At 45.3% G+C, this 13,090-nt stretch overlaps 2 protein-coding genes across 9 annotated transcripts in view; one reads left to right on the top strand and one right to left on the bottom strand.

Annotated features, from left to right (window-relative positions):
- The window catches only part of MICAL3 (microtubule associated monooxygenase, calponin and LIM domain containing 3), a 571,168-nt gene that overhangs the window by 336,665 nt on the left and 221,413 nt on the right, over window positions 1-13,090 (top strand). The gene's annotated exons all lie outside the window — the stretch shown is intronic.
- CECR2 (CECR2 histone acetyl-lysine reader) overlaps window positions 1-13,090 on the bottom strand; it is a 96,254-nt gene that overhangs the window by 40,851 nt on the left and 42,313 nt on the right. For both annotated transcript variants that reach the window (XM_069861508.1, XM_069861515.1), the window contains exon 2: window positions 4,979-5,073. In XM_069861508.1, coding sequence (XP_069717609.1) covers window positions 4,979-5,073 — 95 coding nt within the window. The remainder of the gene's footprint in view (window positions 1-4,978; window positions 5,074-13,090) is intronic.

The raw sequence follows: 13,090 nt of genomic DNA, 5'->3' as shown, positions 1-13,090 counted from the left end.
GCAATTTAATAAGTAGGGAATATGGCTCTTCAGATGCCACACTGGGACTATTTCTCATTGCCACCACTAAGGGTATGAGAGAAATAATTAAGACAATTGCGGGGGAGGGAAAAGGAGTTACGGAATATCCTCTCATTATCCATATTAGAACAAACCAGGCGCAAAACACAAGCCAAAGACTCCACGGTTAGTTTACAGATCCAGAAAGAACTTAAGGTGGGTGCAAAACAGACGATACACCTGGGGAAAAAAACCCCCAATGCATTAAAGGATGAAATAACAAGAAAAAAACAAACTTGAAGTTCCTAAGGAAGCAAATGCTGTCTGTGGTGCAACTGAAGTCAATTAGATAGTTTTCAGCTACAGTGATGGACCAGTCTCCTGGGGTATAAGAAAAAAAATATCTTATGGGGCATAGACAAGAGCAGAGATATTGTTTTTGTTTCTCTTCACTTTCTGGCACCTTTGTCCATGTTGAAAAAAAATTAAAAAAACCCCATGTTATAAGAAAAAGCAATTAAAATGTTTTTCGAGGGACAATAGCAGCATACAAAATGTCTCTCAGTGAGCAATATGAGAAAGTCATTGAAACTTTTTATGCCATCACATTAGAAAAATAGCAAAAACGCAATAACAGAGCTACGAAGAATGAGTTTCACCCAAAGAAATGCTAAACAGCGGGAGTTTTTCTGGATTATTTTAGTCAAGCGTACACATCCATGTCACAACATCACTTCTTACTTAAAAACAGCTGCAGAAGGCTCCTGCTGCGGCCGCTGCTGTTAGCTGAAGCTCTGATCTTCCTGTCTTGATACAAGTCATCAAGTCGCATTTCCTGCTGGAATTAAAGTGGCAGCCCCTAGGGACTATGCAGCTGCCCAATTTATATCCGAGAGAATCTGGAACAAGCACCAGTATTTTTTTGAAACTGTTTAACTTTTTATTTATTTATTTTTTATAAACTCCAGATTCTATTAAGTGTTTTTGCTCTCATCACTCCCTACTTTCCAGACAGCTGCATTTTGAAACATTTATAAGAGAACAGAAGAAATTTCAAGACTACGGTGCCTATAGCATAAAACTGAGCATAGAGATCATAAAAGACTTCAAGGATATTAGTTATTATGCGGTTATTAGTTAGATGGCATGGATGGTATGTGAATATTGTGAAGGCTATTTATAAAACAACAAAAGCTGTAGATCATGGCACAGAAGTATTTTGAGTCAGAGCAAAAAGTGGAGAGCAACAGGCTAACTGTCCTGGTCAAGTGCTTAAACCACCCCACACCAGGTAAGCATGGTTACAAGGTCATTGCTAAAGATGCTAGAAGGCAGAAATGCAGATTACCATAGAAAGAATCAGGTAAATGAAGAGTGCTGCCAACGGCTATGGTAGGTTATGAAAAATAAGAAATTGGAGAATACCATATGGCATCCTATTAAGTAGTCTCTATAGTTAAACACAGATATCCATGACTCAAAGAAAGACTTACGTTAACCAGATATTCAACACACCCTAACCATCAAGCAGGGTAAAACCCAGTCCTTTCTCGTATGTAATTTAAAGAAAAATAAATTAATCTGTCATAAAGAATACCAAAACCAAGGCAAAATTGCTCTACTTCAAAGCCAAGAATCACAGAACCCTACAAAAGTATTAATCTCTTTTTTTTTCAAAGAATAAGAAGCAAATCAAACTAGAGTGTGTTAAATTGTGCATTAGAAGAGCTCTCAGCTAGGTTCCACTTCCAAAATTACTTGAGAGCACATTATAATTAGCAAAGGTATGTGACAGTTTTATACCCCTTTATGATGCATGATTAAAGCCAGGCAGCCTAGCTCTGCCGCAAGTTCTGCACGCCGTCAAAACAGATGTGACAAGAACTACAAGCTGCTCCCAGACAGACTGTGAGAAAGCATAGACGGATAACATTTTGGCCATCAAAGAGGTACGACATGATATAAAACCAAGCAAACCTCAAAACCTCTCAGAGAGGGAGGTAAACTCTGTTTTATATGAAGTTATATGAAGCATCTTGTGCTTGAGCTGCGCCGCTCCAGCTCAGGAACAAGAGAACAAGCTCCTACTTTCCCCTCTGAAGTGCAACAGGGAGCAAAGCTTGCAGCAAAAAGATTAACAGCTCACAGCCTCTGCCCGAGGATGCAGAGCACAAATGATGGGAGAGATTGCTGTGCTAAGGCCACTGTAATGGCCTATGAAACTGCTGACTTTTCCCACACAAGACAGATGCCTACTATCTGCAACAGAGAGAGAGTCCTGGTCCAATTTGAGAAGCCAGATCTAAACTACACACAAATTCTGCCTTCCACATTTGCACATCTTTATCTGCTGAGAGCCCAAAAAATCAATTTGAGACTCAACATCTTCCCACTGACTGGAGACAAACTAGGTAGAGTTGGGAAGCTGCGCATCAGGCAAGAACTGTGCCTCAGGTTAGAGGAAACAGCAGTATTGGAACAAAATATGTAACAAACAAGGAGAATGTTAGGCTTTAAAAACACACATTCATTTTGGAGAAATATTCCATGGCTGGTTTGTAAGCATGACACACAGTGGGGGAAGTTTGTTTCTGAGAAGTTTATCCAAGCCATAATTTTTAATCCCATTTATTTATGGATTAGTGCTTCTTCTTTCGTGAGATCCCTCTGCATATAGCACCTTGCCTCTGTTTCCAGGTAGCCTCCTTTATTGCTTTTTCTGCAGTGCTCCAGAACCCACCTCCCTAACATTCCAGTGGCTACAGGCAGTTTTTCCTGACATATTCCTTCAGCCATTTCCACCACGCAGCTCCTGCTGTGCTCCTCTCCCCATCTCCTGTGCAGAAAAGACTTTTCTCATTATTCCCCTGCCCACAACATAGCCCCCTTCTACCCGAGGTGCTGTAGGAAGGGTGTAGCGGGTTTCTCCACAGACACTTCATCCTTTCCCTAGAACAGCTGCTCAGGTGAGGTAGAAATTCTCACAACTTCACTACGTGACTTCACACTCCTCCATTTCCTACAACAACTCTCATACACGGAGAGACACGCAGCAACAGCTACATAGGTACCTCCCTGTGCTGCGTACTGACCCGCGTGCACAAAACCAAGCTTGGGTTACCACCTCCCTGCAGCTTTTGCATCTTGGAGTTAACCAAAGCAGTATTTACACAAGCACAATCTGGGAGCTACACACAATACAGAATAACAGCACATGGTTGAGCTGCTAGGTGAGTCATGCAGCTGTGCCTAAGCTTGTACGCATGCGTAACCTTCCCCAGCAGACAGACAACTTGCCAGTGGCTACTGACTCACCCCGACTTCTGTTAGTTAAAACAGCTGAGAAAGCGGGAGGCAATCAGATGGTGCAACTACTAAGTGGACACCCATAGATCTGGAGAGTTGAGGAGAACCTCAGGCTGTTGAATTTATCAAAGAAATTTTTCAACTGCTTCTCCAAGGGTGAGCTGGTTAAGGTGGGCAAAAAATTTAAAATCACTACTTTGTGGTGTGAAGAAATAAACCTGCGGCATGTTTATAAGCAAGATTACATTGCTCTGTGGCTACTGTGATGAAGGAGGTATGCATGACTGCAGTTCCTTGACAATCGAGCTTCTCATCACACAATCCAGAGACAGTAAATGCAATGCAGCTGCACAGTTCAAGTCCTGATAACTACTTACTCTGAATGTCAACCCAGCAATGCAAGAGAACTTACTTAAGTAGCTCATATATAGAGAGATAAACCACATAAATTTTGTTCAATGCAATCAGTACCTGAAGGGGGCGTACAAGAAAGCTGGGGAGGGACTTTTTGTAAAGGCACGTAGTGATAGGACTAGGGGCAATGGGTATAAACTCTAGAGGGGCAGATTTAGACTAGACATAAGGAGGAATTTATTCACTATGGGAGTGGTGAGGTACTGGCACAGGTTGCCCGAGAAAGCTGTGGCTGCTCCGTCCCTGGAGGTGTTCAAGGCCAGGTTGGATGAGGCCTTGAGAAGCTTGGTCTGGGGAGAGGTGTCCCTGCCCATGGCAGGGGTACTGGAATTAGATCATCTTTAAGGTCCCTTCCAACTCAAACTATTCTATGATTCTATGATTTTAATTAGAAATAGAGCTTTCAATGCAAGCACATATGGTTATGTTCATGCACCAGCATAAGCCTCTGCACAACAGGGGAATCTTAGGCAGCAGGATTGCTTAACAACTCTCCTAAGCAACTGCAAGTGTCGCCAGGCTGTCTTCCTCTTCACAATTATGCTTTGCTATTAACATGATTCACAGAAGAACTAATAAAACACATTGCAACAAGCTTTTGTTATGGCTGGGAGCACATTTCACTACATGAGTAGTGAGCTTCTAAAGAATTATATTCTACAGATGTCTGATTTTGGGAGGCTAGCTTGGTGGACACCAGTAAAGTGTCTCTGTATGTCGACATATCAAGACAACATGTCAACTTGCTTCCTACCATCCTGCAACTGAGCTGATTCCAATACTCCCTGCATTTCTAAGAAAGTAATTACAATTGTCCCTCTGGAAAGCAATGGGATTTTTCATGCAAGTGAGGTGCCCGCAGGAAGTTTTACTCTATACAATATATATAAAATGTTGAAAATACATGTGATGATTTAAAGGCTTACTGCGATATCACTAATTTGACCAAACAGAGTGCAGAGTGTAACAGCAGATGTGAATGTTCACTGTATGCATTTGTGCTACAGAAGAGCATCCAATATAGTTGCATGGGATCTGAACAAAGAATTTTACTTAACAGCGGACCTATAAAATTAAAAACCTGCAACTCGACCCAAGAAGAGCTGGAATTCTCTTCCACTTGGTGAAGCATCTGGCCTGACTGATGGTGGCTGTCGATCACTGCCATGTCATCACTCTAAAGCCGTGAAATATCCCTGCGACCGTGTTAATTAACTCCCCTTGCAAAGTGTTTAAGCCATAGAGCGAGGTTACTCACGTGATGTCTCTGCGCTGATAACAACCTTGAAGAAGGCAGGCAATCAGGTCACTGATAAACTCCACATCATCCCTGTGAAGAGCAGCTTCCAGTTCCTAATGAGCAGAAAGGAGAGAAAAAAATTCCAACTATTAAACCAGTTCCTTAAAATTTACTGCTGGATGATCAGGACCAAAAAGACCCAAGCATCCTCAAATATGTGTACAGCACCAGAGCATACACTGGGTAAGCTGACCTTCCCCATCATTAAAAACAGTGCTACCACTGCCTCTTCATTGCAGGAGGGTTATGGGAAGACCTTGAAAGGCTTTTACCAAATGTCACTCTCCAGCCAGAAGACTAATGCTTTTGTCTGGAAACAGAAAAACAGGGCTCAGTGAGGCTGAGATACTTTAGTCTAATAAAGAAACCCATGATTTCTCCCATGTCCAGCTGATGAGCAGCAATCAACAGTTCCATTCTCCTCCTTTGCTTTCCACTTGCTAAGACCGGTGAGTTCATCTAAATGCTGCCCTTAGAAATCGTAGCCCTGAAAGCCACTTACACAGAGACGTACCAGTTTCAGATGGATAGGCAGAAACGGTTGAAAGCTAGCAAGCAAATGCCTCAAAGAAAAACAGGCATTTTGACTATTTAACTTATTTCTCCTTGGGTTTTTGGTTTTTTTTTCTTTTTTTTTCTTTTTTTCCTCCAGTAGGGGAGAAAGAATGGATGTCAGACCACATGACCCAAAACCGCAACCCTTGATGGAGATGGTGGTAGAGAGAATCATGGCTTATTTCAGCATGATAAGAGTTTACATAAATGTGTGATGCAGGAACTGATCTGCAATAAAAAAGGATAAACTCCTGAAATGTAGTTGTTATGAATTTCACACATATTGTGAAAATTATCTGGTTTTCAGCTAGAAATTTCAAGCTTTGTTTTCAAAATACTAGGTTAGCTACAGTTACATTTACATGCCAGAAAATCATCCACACTAAGTAAAACCCGTTTCCTGCAAGAGTTACCATCAGCAGTATACAGCACTTAGCAAGATTTACTATGGATAAACAATATAGGCACAAGAAGCTGTTCTTTTTGGGTTTCAGAGTAAATACTGGATTGAATACAAATTCCTTCTTGAAGGTTACTTAACAGACTGTTACATAAATGGCTAAACTAATGACTACAGAATAAAGGTTAATGGCCAGAGAATAAAGGATAAACGTTTTGGCACTTACCCAATAAAGAAGAGAAAGTGCTTTTTTATTAGACTGCAATAACTGTGGTAATAAAATTATCAATAACAGATTGCAGATTAAATGCTGCTTGTAGTTTTTTATTGGAAATGTATTAACGGCATATTTTCATTATGAACACCACTCTTATTTACCTCTTCTGCAACATCCAAAGCCCCCATAAGTGGGAGCCTGACACCTGCCCCACGAAGAATGTATTAAACACATCCATTATATGTGGAAACTCAAGGCAAGGAAAGACTGGCAGGCAAAGCCAGACATAGTGTCCCTGCTGCAAAGCTAGGAAAAGTCCCAAGGATCTCTGTTCTGGCCTCTAGACGACTACCCTGCTTAATGACAAGTTAATACAAAAAAATGCAGTCGCTGCTTGCCATCCCTTGGAGAGAGTGATATTATTGCTGTATAAATAGTAATCACACCATATAAATAGCAATTATCAAATGAATTCACTTGGAAAGCAGCTAGTATTTTGGAGGTGTTTGTTTATTTTATCTGTAAACAACTGCAGTGGACATCTGCCCTCTAACAAAACATACCTGAAAGGGGAAAAATAAGTGTTCAAACATCCCAGTATGTTAGTACAGTGTGTTGGTTTGAGCTAAAGTGAAGCATGGTAAACTTGCAGCTTGTGAAAGATGGCATGTTAGGACCCACAATAAAGGGACAGGGAGGGGAACAAGTCTCCAGGCGATTCCCCCTTACTCAGCCACTCCCTCATCTGGGTACACTTGCACACTAAAGCTGTCAGTCAGCAGCCTGCCTCTGCTAGGATGCAACAGCCTTTTGTATGAAGGAATATTTAAATTGCCTCCCATGAGCCTTTTCAGCCTGCTGTTTGACTAACACTCCTTAAGCAGTGGCCACAACCTGATAGCCCCTATCTCCAGCCATTGTTTTCCAGGCCCAGGAGTGACCTTTCTGTTTTCCAAGCTGGCAGGTCACCCTGGGAGCTGGGGGACATTCCTCTGGCACTGGGCAAGACACTGTCTCCCCAGTCTGCCCTAAAATACCTAGCTGGGGAGCTTCCCTTCCCCTCTCTTGCTGCCTCCTCTCCCAGACGGGTGCTCATGGGCATAAGTGAGGATTAATCAGTGCACACATAGCACAGAGCTAAAGTAGGTCCATCATCTGAAGGTCCATCACGAGCAGGTGTGAGGCTGTCAGCACCTTTGTAGAAAGGCGCTTGCACCGCGCTCCCCAATGCCACGGGCCCTGCCTATAGCCCACACTGGTCCTCTGGTCCCTACTGACAGTCACAACTGGTGCCAGTGGGTTCTAGTAAAGGCATAGTCCAAGTATTACTGTGATTAGTTGTCCTGGAAAAAAAAAATACTGCTGTTATCCTTTAAAGTTTTTGTCTACTTTTTTTCTGTCCTTGCTTGCAATAGGGCAAGAACAGCAAGACGTGCTTTAATATCCCAGGGCTGGGTCCATTAGCCCTGTTTTACTGAATGTCACAATTTCCAAGTAGATTCTCCAGCTTTCTGACCCAAACCAAATAAACCCTGGACTTTTCCCACAGCCCAGAGTGCTGTGGGAATGCCAGGGACCAGGAAGATGGAAAGCAAACCTTAATATCTCAAGAATGCAAATGTAAAAGAGTTAGGGACCCCCCCCCCCATCTTGAGTTTCACCTAATGCTTCAGCCCAGATTTTGCAGCAGAAGGAATAAACCTCAGTTTTCCAGCCCTTCCCTCCAACAACAGACCAACAATGCCAGCACGGTGCTCGAGCAGCGCATCTGATCAGAGGTGGTTGAAGCAATCCCAAGGGCCTCCCAGGAGAAAGACACCAGGGGCTCCCAAGAGAAAGAGGCCACCACTCCCTCCCCACCTGGTCCTCAGGGCAAACCCTGTCCCAGGAGCCCATCCCCGCGCTCCTCCGGCTTGGCGAGGGTAAGCAGGGAGCTGCTGGGCTTCCTCCCCGCCACCATCCCCCCCCACCCCCCCGCCTCCAATCCTTTTGTTTTTCCCCCTTTTCTCTTTGAGCACTGAGCTGTGAGCACAGAAATCTGAACCTTGCCAAAACGCTTTGGGGATGGCACAGAAAGGAAACAGAAGAGGCAGCAAATCAGCAGAGGAAAGGGGGGGGGGACATACACATCTCCTCCTCCTCCTCTAGCTGGAGAGCGACAGGAGAAAAGCAGGATTCTCCCCCTCTCCAGCTGGCGTCACACCTCATTAGGGAAAAGCCTGTTTAACGTCTTTCCCTCCCCCCCAGCCCAGGACTAAATCCCCCGAGTCAGGCAAGGGCTGCCGGGAAAAGGCTGGAGCAAGGGTGACCACCTCAAGCAGGAGGAGCACTGGCCCCAGGAAGGGTTAGCCAGGGCAGGCAAGAGGGCACTGACCCATCCTTCCCTGGGAAAACAGCTGGGAGACAAGGGCACGCTGCTCCGTGCCCGCCCGCCCCACGCCAGGCACGCAGGCAGGTATGGGGTAACCCACTGGTGTGCTGCTGGCCAAAGGGTCAATCCAAACCCACCGCTCCCCCAGAGCTGCTCTTAGCATGTATTTGTTGCAATTGCTCTTTCTGTCCACGCTTGACAGCAGAGTGCTGGAGCTTCTGGACGTATGGTGACCCAAGTCCCACGTTGCCCGAATTATACTCCTTTTCAGTATCTCGCCCAGAATTTTGCGGAGATCAGAGAATCACCAGGTTGGAAGAGACCCACCGGATCATCGAGTCCAACCATTCCTATCAATCACTAAACCATGCCCCTCAGCACCTCGTCCACCCGTGCCTTAAACACCTCCAGGGAAGGTGAATCAACCACCTCCCTGGGCAGCCTGTTCCAGTGCCCAATGACCCTTTCTGTGAAAAATTTTTTCCTAATGTCCAGCCTAAACCTCCCCTGGCGGAGCTTGAGGCCATTCCCTCTTGTCCTGTCCCCTGTCACTTGGGAGAAGAGGCCAGCTCCCTCCTCTCCACAACCTCCTTTCAGGTAGTTGTAGAGAGCAATGAGGTCTCCCCTCAGCCTCCTCTTCTCCAGGCTAAACAACCCCAGCTCTCTCAGCCATTCATCATAAGGCCCGTTCTCCAGCCCCTTCATCAGCTTCGTTGCTCTTCTCTGGACTCGCTCCAGAGCCTCAACATCCTTCTTGAGGTGTGGGGCCCAGAACTGAACACAGTATTCGAGGTGCAGTCTCACCAGTGCCGAGTACAGAGGGAGAAGAACCTCCCTGGGCCTGCTGGTCACGCAGTTTCTGATACAGGCCAAGATGATCGTGCTCTCAGGGAAAAGTAAATGAATGAGTCCACAAACATGAGAGCACTGATGCCACTGTCACCAACACCAGCAGAGGTGACAGCAGGGCTGCTGCACGTGCTGGTTTTTGAACTATGGAAAGCAGCCAGTCAGACTCCATCCAGCTTCTAGCAAGCTGTCCGCTCAGAGGGTGGGCGTTGCGAAGTTTAGAGCCCTCGTTTCAGAAGAAGGGCTACTTCAAAGCTGCAGGAAAGCCCAGCATGAGCAGGCTAGGTGCTGACGTACAGACCAAATTTAAAGGCTTCCTCTGTGCTGGAGCTGAATCATCTATAACCAAATGTGATGGACATAACCAGTTTAAGCGCAGCTAAGCCTTGTCCAAGTTAGCCATCAGTTTAAAAGCCCCAATCCCTTCAGCTCTATTTCCATACCGCTGCCATTATCAGCTTTCCTTTGCAATGCTCCCAAGTGACTCAACAGGCTTTTGCAGAGGCTTTAGAAGATCACTGAAAGCTACCAGTGGGCTGTGCTGAGCCAGCCCCAATCCATGTGCTGAAATTTCAATGCCATCGCTAAACAGAGTCAGGGCATTCTTTTCCCTTCACAGATAATTAACGACAACAGGTACCTGGGCAAGAGGTAGGTGAGTTCATGCAACAGTACAATCAGTGGGATTGGACAGGAAGATGGGAAGTCAACGGCAGGTCTGAAATGCTTCCAGTGAGCATCGTTTATTCCCATGTTGCCTGAAGATGGTGTGTGAGCATCACATCTCCGGCTAAGAGCTGCTTTCTGTCCTCTCCACCAAAGAGCCAGCCATCCTAGGATGCAGGGACTTGGGGAAGGATCACTGCTGCCTGTAACACATCCCACATTGAAAACATGGCACACTCTTTTCAGCCACAGAGCACATCCAGCCGATTGACTCTAAGTGGCAGCAGAAGGCCAATGCAATGAATAGCAGGACATGGTCCTGGAGCTGAGGTGACAGGATCCAGCTACACCACAAGCCAGATACTCTGCCAACCCCCACAACTCAGTCTGTTGGTTTGTCCGTGCACTCAGCCCCGAGGGACGTAATCTGCATGCCTGAAAAAAACATGCCCTCACCCAGCAGCGAGAGTGCTTTCTGCAGGCTGGTGCCATGTTCTCCCTGCTTGTCATTACTGTCGTCACATGGAAATAGCTTCCAACCTGTGAAATCTACTGAGAGGGCCCTGCTCAGCATGACAAGACAGAAGGGCATTGTGGGGAATTAGAGGTATTCCTTGGGCCGTGATATCCTAGAAGCACAAGCAGCAGTGGGTTTAGACGACTTCATTAAGTCAGAAAGAAATTATGGCTTCTGATCCTGATGGTATCTCACAACCCTGTTATCTTAATTTTAAGTGGCTAGTTCATGCGTTAACCATATCTGCAGCTGGATGCACTTCTAGGTTTCCCAGTCCTGCAGAAGCCTGCAACACTGTCCTCTCTAGATATGATGCCCCAGGACTTTACAGCTTCCTGAGCCAAAAGGGTCCCTGACTTCTCCACTCCATCTTTCCACCACAGAAAGAGTGGGTGCTGAACACCCTCCCTGTGCTCCTGGCATCAGGAACCAAGCCCATAGCTCTCCTCAAGTAAACAACATCATCTTCACCTCACCCCCTGGGGACCATGAGCTCAAGCAAAGCTGAGCTGCCCTTCTACGGTGGTTGTGGGGACATGAGGTGAACAGGTTTGATGACACCCGGCACTGTAGTGGTGCTGGCTCTTCTCCAAGCTGACAAGAGTTGTGTGTTTTGGCGCAAGGGATGAAAAGTGAATGTCTCAGGGAGGAGAAAAGCTATGCTGTCAGAAGGGGACTAGCACTTGTGGAGGGGCAAAAAAGCAGAAGCAGCAAAGCTATCCCCTTTTCCCATTTCTTCTTGTCCCCTCTTAATGGTCTGTCAGTGCCTTCTGAGATCTCTATCTCCCTCAACTTTCTGTGAGCAGACTTTGAAGGCTATTTCAAGCACGTTGTAAATAAGAGCATAATGTTACTCCAGGGCTAAGCAGACGTGTGAGATGACAGCTTTGTATAAAGGGAGATGGTTATAAAGAGAAAGCCAGGGAGAATTTTTCATATTGCCTCCACATTATGGCAAAGAACAAATCCCATGTGCTCCCCCCTCAGTGCCAGCAGTGTGATGGATAACCTCAGCCATCCCCCAGCAGCTCTCTTTAAGCTATGAAAGGGGATACACAAATGTTGAATTCTGCTCAGTTCAGCCCAAGTAGGTTTGAAAATGCAAACTTTATCCAATGTCAGTGAACATTTTTGGTCAGGCTAGAATTTTCTAGGCTTGGTCTGTAGGCATACTTGGCTTTTGTTCTCCTTCAGCCTTTCTAACAGGACGCTTACAAATCTAAGACCACCGTGCTATCTAAGCCCTACACCACTTGCCAGAACAGTTGTGGATTCTTGTTCTCCATCCATGTTAACTTGCTGCCTGTTCTCTCCTTTGGGACAGGGACCCTCCCCTGTTTGCACAGCATGATGCTGCTTGCTCTCCAACTGGAATTTTTCACTGCTGTGTAATACAAACAAATATGAGCAGTTCACGCTGGGTGGCTAAACTGTACTGAAAAGAGATTTCAGACTGATCAGTCCAGTCTTCCTTGTGCCCCATAGCAGCATACTGGTGCTAATAAAGCTTTCTTCTCCTAGCTCATATTGCCTGCAGTGCAAGCGAACTGGGAAAAAAGAATACTTTTCTTATGAAGTTCATGCATCAGCACCACCTAAAAGATGTAAAACTGCAGCTAATTTAATTTCTTCCCTCTGCAAAGTCTCTTTTCAGATTGACAGGGTACATGTGAAGCTCTGAAGTAACAAGCAATTAGTTTCTGTTTAATAGTTAGACATTAGTACTTCATGCCTCTAGAGCAGCTTTCATCCTAGAGCATCAAAGCCTGTAAAGAACACTCAGTAAAGCATTGCAGCACCTGTGAAAGAAGGGGAGGCACGCAATGACACACAGAACAATTTTACAGATGGAGAAAGTAACACAAGCCCCAGCACCCTTTTACCAGGGCCATGCTTCATGTAGCACTGAGGCTGAGAGAGAAACCACAAAGGCTCGACACTTGATGCCACTGCTGTTGTCTTTCTTTTTCAGCAGTTTTATTAGCAGCCAAAGCAATTGGTGATCTCGCTATTTCCCTCCAAAGGATCATTTGTCCCTTTCAAAATAATCCCCTCTTCCTCCAGAGCAAATAATGTACCCTATTTCCCATGAACCAGTTATACTGGCTGAGGGGTAAGCATCATACTAGGCACTGAACTAGCTATACATGGGACAAAAATTTTAGGCTCAGCACAACTGACAGTCTCCAGTTTGTGGTTTGCAGACCTCTTGCAGACTCCATAGAAGACTTCCAAGAGGCCTGTGAAGGGCAATTAAGAAAAGTAAGCTTAACATCAGTCTGCTTAAATTTCTAATCAGGAGTCCCTGCCTTTACAGGAAAAGCACTGAAGCCGCACACTTAAAAAAAAATAAAAAAATCAAAACCAACAAACCAAAACACCTCCACAAAGAAAGTAGCTGACCACTACTGGCCACGCTGTAAGTTCAACTCCTCTAGCTGAAAATAATCTCCAGGCACAACAGTATAAGAGGAAACAAAGTCAGCTTGAATTGC

This window comes from Phaenicophaeus curvirostris, chromosome 1 (assembly GCF_032191515.1).
Source record: "Phaenicophaeus curvirostris isolate KB17595 chromosome 1, BPBGC_Pcur_1.0, whole genome shotgun sequence".
NCBI classification, from domain to species: Eukaryota; Metazoa; Chordata; class Aves; order Cuculiformes; family Cuculidae; genus Phaenicophaeus; species Phaenicophaeus curvirostris.
Note: the sequence above shows the minus strand (reverse complement) of the source record. Positions and strands in the feature narration are given on the sequence as shown.